Source organism: Ahaetulla prasina, chromosome 1 (assembly GCF_028640845.1).
Source record: "Ahaetulla prasina isolate Xishuangbanna chromosome 1, ASM2864084v1, whole genome shotgun sequence".
In the NCBI taxonomy this organism is placed as follows: Eukaryota; Metazoa; Chordata; class Lepidosauria; order Squamata; family Colubridae; genus Ahaetulla; species Ahaetulla prasina.
In genome coordinates, this window is record NC_080539.1 from 58,313,966 (window position 1) to 58,327,299 (window position 13,334).

Here is a 13,334-nt window from a genome sequence, read left to right on the forward strand (position 1 = left end):
CTTCAGAGGATAATTAGAACTGCAGAAAAAATAATTGCTACCAACTTGCCTTCCATTGAGGACCTGTATACTGCACGAATCAAGAAGAGGGCCGTGAAAATATTTGCAGATCCCTCGCATCCTGGACATAAACTGTTTCAACTCCTACCCTCAAAACGATGCTATAGAGCACTGCACACCAGAACAATAGACACAAGAACAGTTTTTTCCCGAAGGCCATCACTCTGCTAAACAAATAATTCCCTCAACACTGTCAGACTATTTACTGAATCTGCACTACTATTAATCGTTTCATAGTTCCCATCACCAATCTCTTTCCACTTATGACTGTATGACTATAACTTGTTGCTGGCAATCCTTATGATTTATATTGATATATTGATCATCAATTGTGTTGTAAATGTTGTACCTTGATGAACGTATCTTTTCTTTTATGTACACTGAGAGCATATGCACCAAGACAAATTCCTTGTGTGTCCAATCACACTTGGCCAATAAAATTCTATTCTATTCTATTCTATTCTATTCAATATGCCCAAATAATTTAGAACAGAACAGAACAGAACAGAACAGAATGGAACGGAACGGAACGGAACGGAACAGAATGGAACAGAAATAGGAATAGTTTCATTGGCCAAGTGTAATTAGACACACAAGGAATTTGATGAAGAAATAGTCTCTGGGGATGGGGGAGGAGCTCTATTAATTTCTCCTGGCATCCCATTCTGCCAAAACAGTTTCCATTTCATTATTTGTTTGACAATGTTACAGGCTGGCTTCCCTCCATGAGCTCAAAGCACCTTATATGGGATCGCCCTTTCTTTTATCCTATTTTATATTTATACTCTAGGAGAAGTGTAGGGTTGAGAATAAATGCTTGGCCAAAAGTTAGCTTCAATAACAAAAAAAGAATATGAATCAATATCTTCTTATTTATAATCCATCTTCATAATCCCTATGGCATGCTAAGAGATCACGAAGAAGAGAAAATTTGTTAGTACCAGTTAATATTACATTAATCCTCTCACCAATGTACCAGTTAATATTACATTAATCCTCTCACCAACGTACAGTAAATGCATATACTGTAGTATCCATCTGATTTTATAGGACAGCCCAGAAGGAATTGCTAATAATTAGCCTTCAGTAATTTGCTGGTTATGTATTAAGCAAAACTAATTAAGAATTCCTTCTTGCATCTGAATAATTTTAGGCTGATAATAGAATTGTCCAGCCCATGTTAAGCATGCCTCCTGGCTTCAGAAGTAGAGGCCATTTTGACTCATTCTGAGAAATCCCATTCTTTGAAGCATAAATTGGATGAAAATGAAGTATACATTCCCATTATTTAGAGTGGAAAAATAGTAAATGGCTCTTATCTTCTTTTTATAAGAACAGCATGAATTTCAAAAGGAAGTTTTAAAAAGTGTCCTAAATTACATAAAGTAGTTATGGGGAGAAGGAGGGCTTGAGCTACACACCTTTAACATTTGTGTTAAATGCCTATAGAATTTTACATTTTTCACCAGAATCTATAAAGAAAAGTAGATACTTTTAAGAAAAGAAATGTGCTAAATTTAATAATAATGAGTGCAATGTTTTATTAAAATTATGTAAATGCTATTAAATATAACTTTTGAAGGCAGAATATATAGTGAAAATGGATTTTTTAGCAAGGAGTATCTGTGGCAAATTTCAGGCAGATCAGTTGATGGGTTTTTCAGCAAAAGGAAAGGTTGCATCCTTTCTGAATGCAGTCAGGGATTGAGGGCAGGGATAAATATGAGAGATTAAGTCACTCATATTTCCCTAAAAGCAAATAAAGTTCTTAAACCAATCAGGTAGATAAGAAGCCATAAACTTCTTATCTATGGATGGAAGATGGAAAACAGGAAATAAATGCTTAAATTAAGAGTGCTATATCAATTTCTGTGCCCCCTCCTCCCCTCCTTTCCCATTTTGATTGGCATAACTGATGGATGTCTGATTATAAGGGTCACTCTCATTTGAGGGCAGACCTGTCAATCAAGAATACAGTTAAACTTCTTTTTGGTACTTGAAAGAGACCCTGGAATGCACGGTGGAAGGAGAATTTTGTTTCTGATTTCAGTTTAGGAAAGGACATATGGCAGAAGGACATCCTGTCAAATGAACCAAAAACTAATTTGAATTGTCCCAATTCAATCTGAATTTATGTCAAGTCCTAATAATTTCAGGCAGTTCTAGGTAGTTTAATTTGTTTTGATTAAATAAAATTTATGTACAAAGTTCAGTTTTTTTGTGAACGCTGATATATTGTTCTTTCCATTACCTTATGTGATGTCCATTAGGTTTAGATGGTGGTTGCCAATACACAGTAATTACTGACTCATTAATTGGGGTCACAGTCACAGAACTGATATTTTGCGGAAATGTTGGAAGTGTAACCATATATGTTGGTAGACTCTTGGTGCACCCTCCAATGTAATTTCCACCTCCAGTACAAGCTTCTATGGTGACCGAGTAATTTGTGAAAGGGATCAGGTTGGTTACTACGTGGCTCATTGAAGTTGTCAAATTGTTCGTTATAGTGATTTGAGGGTTCGGCATGTGGATCTCATAGCTCAACATTTCTCCATTTAAAATAGAAGGAGACTCCCAGGAAACCTAAAGCAATAAGAAATGGATTAGAATGAAAGATTAAGAATTTTACAAGATTTAAAGAATAGTTATAACCACATCATGCTATTTGTAAAGACAATTTCACTTTCAGGTTTTATACAAGCAAATATGAATCCAATATTCACCAATGTTTATCACGGGATCTCAGATTATATATGGTCCATAACCTGATGTTCCAATAGAAGAAAATATTTATACCTTAGGGTGGAACTGTGGAGTTCTTGATTCTCTTTGAGCTTGATGACTTATTGACATTTTGTCCAATTAGGTAACATCAGTGCATGGGAATATGGGTTTTGCTGCCTTTTTTACACCCAGTATAATATGCCAGGTTAAAACCCATGACACTGATGATGTTATGTAGTTGAGAAATGAAATGTATGTAAGCAAACAACCAAGAGCATCATGGAGACTACATAGCCTAATGTGATTTGTCATGACTATACTGACTTAATCATAACAAATATAAAAATCATGATAAACATAACATTTTAATAGGTTTATGCAGATAACAAATTTAAAAAAAATTCAGGATAGCATACACATTTTAAAGTATCTTAAGAACCTACAACAAATACAGAAACCTTTGTATATAGGTAAAAATACATAAACAAGAAAATTCTAGCCCTCATCAAGGATTAAGTGAGATCAAAAATTACCTCTGGGGTATTTGAACAGCTTAGTTTGAAAATAGTTTCTAAAGGGGTCATATGAACTTTCAGGGAATTATATTTTACAGGGCAAGACCTGGAGAAAAATGGTATTCCAGATGAGTCCTAGGAGATTCTACGCAATGGCATAGTTTCATCAACAGGATTCAGAGCATGGACAACCTGTCAGATCTTATTGAAGAAGCAAAAAGGATTAGAGAATGGCAATCCCATGAATAATCAGGACTATGAAGGGCTTTATAGATAGTAAAACAGCACCTTGAATTGCATCCAGAAAGTATCTAGTAACCTTTGCAACTTGCAATGAAGAGCTATCAAGATAGGTGTTCTGAGGTGTTAGAACACCTATAGATGTTAAATAAGAAAAAGGAGAATGTTAAACCCAAATCTAGTCTTGTTTGGACTAGGACTAGGACTAGGACTCAATCTCTCTCTCTCACACACACACCCATCAACCAACAATGACCGAAACTGGCCATGGACAAAGGAGAAGAAACACTGTCAAACAGTGCTACTAACTAACTTCCCAAGTCAGCTGGAAGGATACCATGATCAATAATATCAAAAGCTATGGAGAGATCAAGGAGGATTAGGAGGATTGTACTACTCCATCCTACTAAAAGTTATCAATGAGTGTAAACAATGTCATCTCAGTGTTGGCTGGAAACACAACAGAAAATATTCCATCTAATATGTTTCTTCTAGAGCTCTGGCTGTTGCTATCAGAAAATATAGGCAAGTCTTTTCCATTTCAAAATACTTTTGGATTTCCTTCTTATAACATCATTCTTCATTGGTATTAAAATCTAATGATGACTGTCAAAGAGTCATTTTTAATCAATCTAGGTGGCAAGCTGTTCACCTGCAAAGTGCACCATTTAGTTATGAGTATTTTTTTATATCAGTCTAAATGTAGAAAAAGATAAAAGACAGATTTGTCCAGACATTTGGTAAAGTATTGCACGCAAGTATTGGCTGAGTTCTTTAAAATGGTTTATACTGGACAGCTTTAATGCATCCTTTTGCAGATCAGGCATCCTATTCTGAATTAGGCATGTCTTGGATTATCAGACATAGAAAAGATACAATAAAATACAATTTTACTTGCCTATAAACTCTGGAGAAGCTCGCATTCAAAAGAAAAATTATATTTGCATTTACTTTTGAGATCAAAATGAAATTGAGGCTCTGGGAGGCCTAGTGTAGGACAGGTGGCCTAGGACAGGTGGCCTGGGCCTCCAAAGGCCCACCTCCTGACACACCCCACAAGTTCTCCCTCCCACTCCTCAGTCCTTGTACCTATTTTCCTCCTCCAGGTTCCTGCAGGCCTCCCCTCGGTCTTTCCAGGCTTTCCCACCACCACCACCACCAGATCACCCATGGGCCTTTCCCCTCCCATTCAGTCCCCACAGGGCTTGGGCTTCCTCTCCACACCCTACTGGAACTCTGGAGCTTTCTGCTGTGCTCCATGGCCACTTTAGGGAAGGAGAATGCAGCTTTGTCATGTGGCCAAGTGGTATGATTCTGGAAGTGGTTGCCATTTTCCAAGCATTCACACTGAGCTATGATGGTTGTTCAGAAAAAGATGGCTGCTTCTGGAGTTGTGCCATGAGGCTTGCAACAAAGCAATCCATTCTGCTACACTAACAGTGCTGCAGAAAGCTCTAATCTTTCCTCTCTACTAAAAAAAATTGTTTTGCTTCTTTTCCCACTATACTTATCACATCATGACAATATGATAATACCAGATAAAAAATTATGTACTGTATTGTACGCATTGTATTATTTTTACTTTTCTTGTTGTTTTTTCAGAAATGACATTTCCCCTGAAAAGTAACCATTCAGTCATAGAGATTTACCCACAACTTGGCTATGACTTCAAACTATTCTTGATATATCCAAATTGGTAGGCAATATGCAACAATATTTCAGATATTTTTTCAGTGTCTTTGGGTAATGAGCGACTACCTTCAAGATTTGGGTTTTTTTAAAAATTTCATCCTCATGGGCTTTGGCTACATCTTTCTAATGTCAGTTCCTATTATTTTAGAAGGTATGATAATGATTGGCTAAGGCTCCACGTGATCCACCACTTTTCAATTTTTCTACACTTAGCGTGGAAATTATATTTATGATGTATGAAAAGTCTTTAACACTTTTTCTATTAAGCCACTAAGACTTTTTTCTATTAAGCCACCTGTTTCAGTCAATTCCTATAGGAGTCATTTAAAGCAAAGTTTAATTAATCAGGCTGCTTGAATTTCTTGCAGCCATTTCACGTTTCTAGGGCAGATGCCCAAGATCTGATTAAGTAGCTGTTTCATTTCTATCAAAGAACAAGTGCTTACAAGCCAGAAGAACTAGTTATGGAATTGGCACAAAAACTATTTCATTATTAACATGGAGAAAACTACTGTGACTGCATTGAAAAGGTAAGAAAAAGTGAAGCTCTTACTGCACAAACCCAATAAAACAAAATATTTGCAGTAACTTGTAGAATCATCCTTCTGGACCACTCTCAGATTGATACTAGATACCACATGTTGGATTCTACTCCTTCTTTATGGCTACTATCATCCTGTACTTCTATTAGACCAAAAATTGAACATTACAGCATGAACTAACGGCACTTGTCCTAAAAGCATTTCTACTTAACCAAGGGAATGTCTCAATTTCTCTCTCCCTTGAAATTTTGGTATCCCTGCTATGCTGAAGACATTCTCCTGGATTAAAGAAGCTTTCATTCCACTATCTAAATATCAAAGCATCATAGGTTTTCTATCACAGAATAGAAACAACAATAACCTTAGAAAACTTTTTTTTATAAACATAATCAAAATCTTTCAATTCAAGGAAAATAACTCTAACGCAAGAAAGCACAGTGTTAACAATACTATAGGACCAAGAGTATATTAGAATTATCCTTTTTTTTTTAGAGTCAAGAAGACTGCTGCTTGTTCTTTTCAACAATAAACTGTATAATATAGCTCTGTCCAGTGGTGAAATTCAATTTTTTTTACTACTGGTTCTGTGAGCATGGCTTGGTGGCATGGTGTGGCTTGGTGGGTGTGATGTGACTTGGTGGGCATGGTTTGGCTTGGTGGGCATGGGAGGGGAAAGCATACTGCAAAAGCTCCATTCCTTCCCCACTCCTGGGGGAAGGATACTGCAAAATCTCCATTCCCACTCCACTCTGGGGCCAGCCAGAGGTGGTATTCTCCAAACTACTCAAAATTTCTGCTACTGGTTCTCCAGAAACCGTCAGACCTGCTGGATTTCACTCCTGGCTCTGTCTTTGTGAACTGTGTCTTAAAAATCCTTTCATATCAGAAAATTCCTGCAGTCCCAGGACATGTTACCAATGTGTCACCAGACATGCTTAGGCATGGGAAATTCTAAAAAATGAAAAAGAAGCTGGCAATTGCCACAAGCCTCTCTATCCTAACTTCACATTGTAGATTGGTGAGATATTTACAAAAGCACAATAATCTCACGGTTTCAGCTCTTTTCAAACCGTCAAAAGCTCAGCCTCAACCAAAGGAACCTGTAGTCTAGAGATACAATTGTACTAAGTGTTATGAATTCTACACAGCATTGGATCATTCATATTGATGTTATGACTACATAAAAAACAAAACTGTGTTACTCTTTATATCAAATTCTATTCCAGTTCAAATAAGGATTTGTACTCAAAGTTTAGAGACTGATTGCTTTGACAATCAGAAAGTTCTATTAATTGATGTCCTTACTTTCATAAAAGAATAATCTTCTCAACTCTTCTTACAAGAATAGGAGGTTATTTTAAGTATTTATTGACCTGTCCCTCAAGCAAGTGCTTATTTATCTTTTGCCTATAAGACCTCTTATTGATGATATTAACATGACAAGCATGTGGCATAAGAGAACTGACCCATTTATTTTAGCCTCTGAGCAGAACTAGAAAGTCATAAAGCTTTTGCAGTTCTGTAAAATAGTGCTCCGTAAATTATTTTCATTCTTCTCCGTAGCTTTTCTACAGAGCTTCTGTTAAAACTGAAGCAATTTTCTAACTTAAATATTAAGGGATACATAGGACCTTATTATCTATAGTGTTAACAAGTTTATAAGCAGGTAAAAGAGGATATTTTCCTTTTATTTTCAACCTGCTTTTCTCTGCATATACCCAACTATGCAGTCTCTTCCTTTCCTTTCCATTTCATTATATAGACTTTATTTCTGTTGACCTATTAGACCAGGGCTGTCAAATATGCAGCCCGCGGACCAGATGCATCACACTTTGGCTACGCCCATGCCGAGTTTAGAGAAGGGGGAAAAAGTCCTGATATATCATGTGATGCTACCATGACGATGTGAGTTTGACACCCCTGTATTAGACTGTAAAGCAGGTATACTGTTTCCTTGGACGAGAACAAAACTGAGACTGCTAACTGTGAAAGAGGATTACTCTTGGTATTTTACGGAACTTTAATAAACAGGGTAAAACCACTGCAAACTGTCTTCTAAATCAATCACTATGTCTCCCTCATTCAAGAGGGAAGATTATGTATAGAAAAAAACCCCATGTTTTTACCTGGTTTAATTTTGGCCTCAGAGTCAGTTGAACAAAATTGAAACTTTCTTATATAACTATGGAGCCTTTTCAGTGAGAATGAGATTCTAGGGCAGCCTAATCTGTTTATTTTGCACAGAGAGATTCTAAAAATAAGGTTCACATTGGTACAAGGGTTTGAATATCATAGGTAGAAAATATGAGATAATTTGGGACAAATTGTCAAATGGGAAAATATTAACAATAATTAAAATACTATAAATAAAATGCTGCCTCTGTGTTCTAGACTGTGAAGCAGGGGTGAAATCTACTTACCTTCCCTACCGGTTCTGAAGTGTGCATGCCATTGTAACGTCCAATTTTTGACCCTCTGCGTATGCGCAGAAGGCTTTGTGCATGCGCAGAGGATTAAAAACCAGGAAGTAATGATGTCCGGGTGGGTAGGTGGAGCCTCACGCTGCCATCGCTACTGGTTCACCAAACCACACACCGCCTCACTTGAGCCGGACAGAACCGGCAGGATTTCACCACTGCTGTGAAGTCAAAAAAATGACTATCAACCAACCTGTGTGGTAGATTATGATCCAAAACTTTCAGTGAAGAAGTCTTCCTTCTCCAGGAGACTGATTTGGAGTGATAAATTCAGCTATGTCTCACTTAGTGTGATAATCCCACAAGATGGTTGCATTATTTGAATTTGCACTAGTAAAATGTGAATTTGCCCACAAGAAAGTGATATTTCTAGGGAAATGTGGTAATTTCTTCTATCTTGATTGAAATAGGCAATGAAAATGTTTAACCACAAACTTTTTAATATACATTTATAAAATATTGAGTGCAGTCCTCAATCCATACAGTTAAAAGATGCTCAATTTCAATTTTGCCGCACTGGTATATGTTTACCAACCACAAAGATCTGGTGCAACTTTACTTTTTTCTTTTATATTTTCCTTGCATGTCTATTGTAGATTCAGGCCTTCCAACATCTCATCATATTTTAGTGATGCTAAGACCATATTCACGACTTGAATTATATCAATTTTTTTCCTGTAATGTAATAATGAGATTCTTCATTTCTAAGCTGGTACTATTTTCCTCTGACAGAATCTTTCTTTTCTCCATTTTAGACACGTGAAGATTAGCAGCATCTAAAATCTCAACTGCAACTGAACATGTACTAGTCTCGACTGTGCAATTAACTGAATTTTGTGTTGCATTAAACACGACTTGGTATCAATTTATAATTCACACTAAACTGAATATTGAATTATTCAAGCACTCATTAATCACGATATAACTGTACAAAGCTGTTGGCACTCTGTACATCTGGTGAGTACTTTTCCTCTGCAACAGAGATGGTGACAGGACAGTGATATGTGTTGCATCTTGTTGCTGCCTCTTTAATGTTTTCCTAATTTAAACATATATTTTTCTAAGCACCTGGCTACCATGCAGTCCCAAGAAAAGCTGTGTATATTCCAAGTACAAATGCCACATACCACTAACCAAATATTAAGAGTTCCATCCAGTGACAGAGAAAGTATTCTATATATGTATTGTAATGAATTCTGACATAATGATTGAACATAATATTTACCATTGCAGCATAAATTTAGTTAATCTGATTTAGAGTTAAGAGGATGTTTCAAGACATTTCTCATTTAAAACTATTACTGCTTGCTAATATGTCAAACTACGTTTTTTTAAAAAAAATAGTGATTCTGTTCATGTTCTCCAATGCTTTCTGAGCATTCCGTGTGTATGTGTGTGTGTCTGACACACACAATTCTACTGACACAGGGAATAAATATCCTAAAACAGCAACAACAATTTTAGCAGTAACAGTGTCAATGATTCTAGTGGATAATCTCTATCCTTACGCAAACGTCCTTTGTTTTGTGCTCCAGTGAGCAAGCTACTGTACCAATGTTTTGGCACTGGTACAAGGGTTTGAATATCATAGGTAGAAAATATGAGATAATTTGGGACAAATTGTCAAATGGGAAAATATTAACAATAATTAAAATACTATAAATAAAATGCTGCCTCTGTGTTCTAGACTGTGAAGCAGGAGTGAAATCTACTTACCTTCCCTACCAGTTCTGAAGTGTGCATGCCATTGTAACGTCCAATTTTTGACCCTCTGCGTATGCGCAGAAGGCTTTGTGCATGCGCAGAGGATTAAAAACCAGGAAGTAATGATGTCCGGGTGGGTAGGTGGAGCCTCACGCTGCCACCGCTACTGGTTCACCAAACCACACACCGCCTCACTTGAGCCGGACAGAACCGGCAGGATTTCACCACTGCTGTGAAGTCAAAAAAATGACTATCAACCAACCTGTGTGGTAGATTATGATCCAAAACTTTCAGTGAAGAAGTCTTCCTTCTCCAGGAGACTGATTTGGAGTGATAAATTCAGCTATGTCTCACTTAGTGTGATAATCCCACAAGATGGTTGCATTATTTGAATTTGCACTAGTAAAATGTGAATTTGCCCACAAGAAAGTGATATTTCTAGGGAAATGTGGTAATTTCTTCTATCTTGATTGAAATAGGCAATGAAAATGTTTAACCACAAACTTTTTAATATACATTTATAAAATATTGAGTGCAGTCCTCAATCCATACAGTTAAAAGATGCTCAATTTCAATTTTGCCGCACTGGTATATGTTTACCAACCACAAAGATCTGGTGCAACTTTACTTTTTTCTTTTATATTTTCCCTGCATGTCTATTGTAGATTCAGGCCTTCCAACATCTCATCATATTTTAGTGATGCTAAGACCATATTCACGACTTGAATTATATCAATTTTTTTCCTGTAATGTAATAATGAGATTCTTCATTTCTAAGCTGGTACTATTTTCCTCTGACAGAATCTTTCTTTTCTCCATTTTAGACACGTGAAGATTAGCAGCATCTAAAATCTCAACTGCAACTGAACATGTACTAGCCTCGACTGTGCAATTAACTGAATTTTGTGTTGCATTAAACACGACTTGGTATCAATTTATAATTCACACTAAACTGAATATTGAATTATTCAAACACTCATTAATCACGATATAACTGTACAAAGCTGTTGGCACTCTGTACATCTGGTGAGTACTTTTCCTCTGCAACAGAGATGGTGACAGGACAGTGATATGTGTTGCATCTTGTTGCTGCCTCTTTAATGTTTTCCTAATTTAAACACATATTTTTCTAAGCACCTGGCTACCATGCAGTCCCAAGAAAAGCTGTGTATATTCCAAGTACAAATGCCACATACCACTAACCAAATATTAAGAGTTCCATCCAGTGACAGAGAAAGTATTCTATATATGTATTGTAATGAATTCTGACATAATGATTGAACATAATATTTACCATTGCAGCATAAATTTAGTTAATCTGATTTAGAGTTAAGAGGATGTTTCAAGACATTTCTCATTTAAAACTATTACTGCTTGCTAATATGTCAAACTACGTTTTTTTTAAAAAAATAGTGATTCTGTTCATGTTCTCCAATGCTTTCTGAGCATTCCGTGTGTATGTGTGTGTGTCTGACACACACAATTCTACTGACACAGGGAATAAATATCCTAAAACAGCAACAACAATTTTAGCAGTAACAGTGTCAATGATTCTAGTGGATAATCTCTATCCTTACGCAAACGTCCTTTGTTTTGTGCTCCAGTGAGCAAGCTACTGTACCAATGTTTTTGGCACTAGTACAAGACTGAATCCATGGAAGCATGTGTATATTTACACAAAAGAGACTTCTAAGCTACAAAAATCCCTCTTGTTTAGTTACACTAATTTCCCCTGAATGAAGTTTGTATGTAAGCCAAAACAATAGTAGTTATCCTGTCCTCTAGAGTTCATTCCCAAATGAAAGATATGAATAATTGAAAATTTCTGAGGCAGTCCTCCAAAACTGTTTTCTTAATGTATTGATTTATCAGGGATGAAAACAAAAACTATATTTAGCATCTATATATTTTCTTGATTAAAATTAAATATTCCCACAGTACTATTTAAAATATTTCATATGAGAATTTATTTTGAATTTTGACTCTAATTAGAAGCTTGAAGCACAATAGAACACAAACATCTAAGATACTACCAAATAGATTAAAAATGGTAAAAATAGAGAAAGAGACTTAATTTACCACATTTGGGATTAAAATATAACAATTAAAACAACAGGAAAGTAATCTGTTGAATTTAAGGAGACCTTAGTGTACAACAAGGGAACTGATGAAGAAAAGTTACAATAGAATGATGAATCAAATTCTAGCAAGGGCGATGATGTCCAGACTAATAACATCTAGTGGGCATTCTCTGTCAAGACATCTTGAATTTAATATAAACCTAAAATTGGAGAAACAAAAAATTGAAAATTTTAAGTAGAAAAATCTAAGGCACCACCTGTCTCAGCATTGTCCAATCCAAGAACCAGTGTTTTCAGGAAAGGTGCTTTTATAGATATTTCTTAATATCAAAAGACTGATTTTTGCGTCACATGCAAGACAGCTGTTTTCTCTATTGCTCCCAGGTGCAAGATAGAATCTTTCTGGAGTTCAGTTTATTTATTTATTTTTAATTTATGAAAACTTTTAATCTGCCAAATAGCTAATGAACCGATATAGGGAAAGTTCTTGAAAAAGTAGCGAGATTGCTGCTAAAGATAAATGGATTATCCCAATTCCTTGTAGCCAGGGTTAGCTAAGATTATGGAATGAAAACCACATTTCTCTGGTGGATGAATGGCACCTGGGTCTGGATGTTAAAAGTAAGCCTTCATCAGCCTTCAATACATCAATCTTGGCATCTTTATAAACGATCTCTGAGTTCAAGGGAAAATATGAGGATTATGAAGTTGCAGTGGCTCCATTCCTTCTTAAGCAGACAATTCTTGTCAGTACAGTGAGGGAAGGAGAAGTTGACCCAGTAACTGTTATCATGTGGTCCATTTCTCTCTCTCTCTCTCCCTTGCTCCTTAACATCTATATGAAGATCCTGGGTCAGGTCACTTATCAGTATTGTATACTTATATACACTTATATAATAAATATACTTATACACTTATATATACACTTATATACACTTATATTATTAACAGTTATAAAGTGTTGTACCTTGATGAAGGTATATTTTCTTTTATGTACACTGAGAGCATATGCACCAAGACAAATTCCTTGTGTGTCCAATCACACTTGGCCAATAAATTCTATTCTATTCTATTCTAGTATGGGGTGAGATATCAGTGAACCTCTGACATGAAAGGAGACATACTTTGATCCCAGACCCATCAAAATGTATCACAGGAAACTTGAAAATGTGAACAGTCAATGGAGATAGTAACTAATTAGTCTGAACAGAATAACAGATGAAACTTCTATGGGAACAACAAGTCATTTGGATTACTTTGGTTGCAGGTTGATGCAGAACAGTGGATGAAGGTCGG

The 13,334-nt window shown here is 36.1% G+C and overlaps 1 protein-coding gene across 1 annotated transcript in view; it reads right to left on the minus strand.

Annotated features, from left to right (window-relative positions):
- The window catches only part of USH2A (usherin), a 587,033-nt gene that overhangs the window by 186,306 nt on the left and 387,393 nt on the right, over positions 1-13,334 (minus strand). Inside the window, exon 41 of the mRNA XM_058169610.1 lies at positions 2,312-2,646. Coding sequence (XP_058025593.1) covers positions 2,312-2,646 — 335 coding nt within the window. The remainder of the gene's footprint in view (positions 1-2,311; positions 2,647-13,334) is intronic.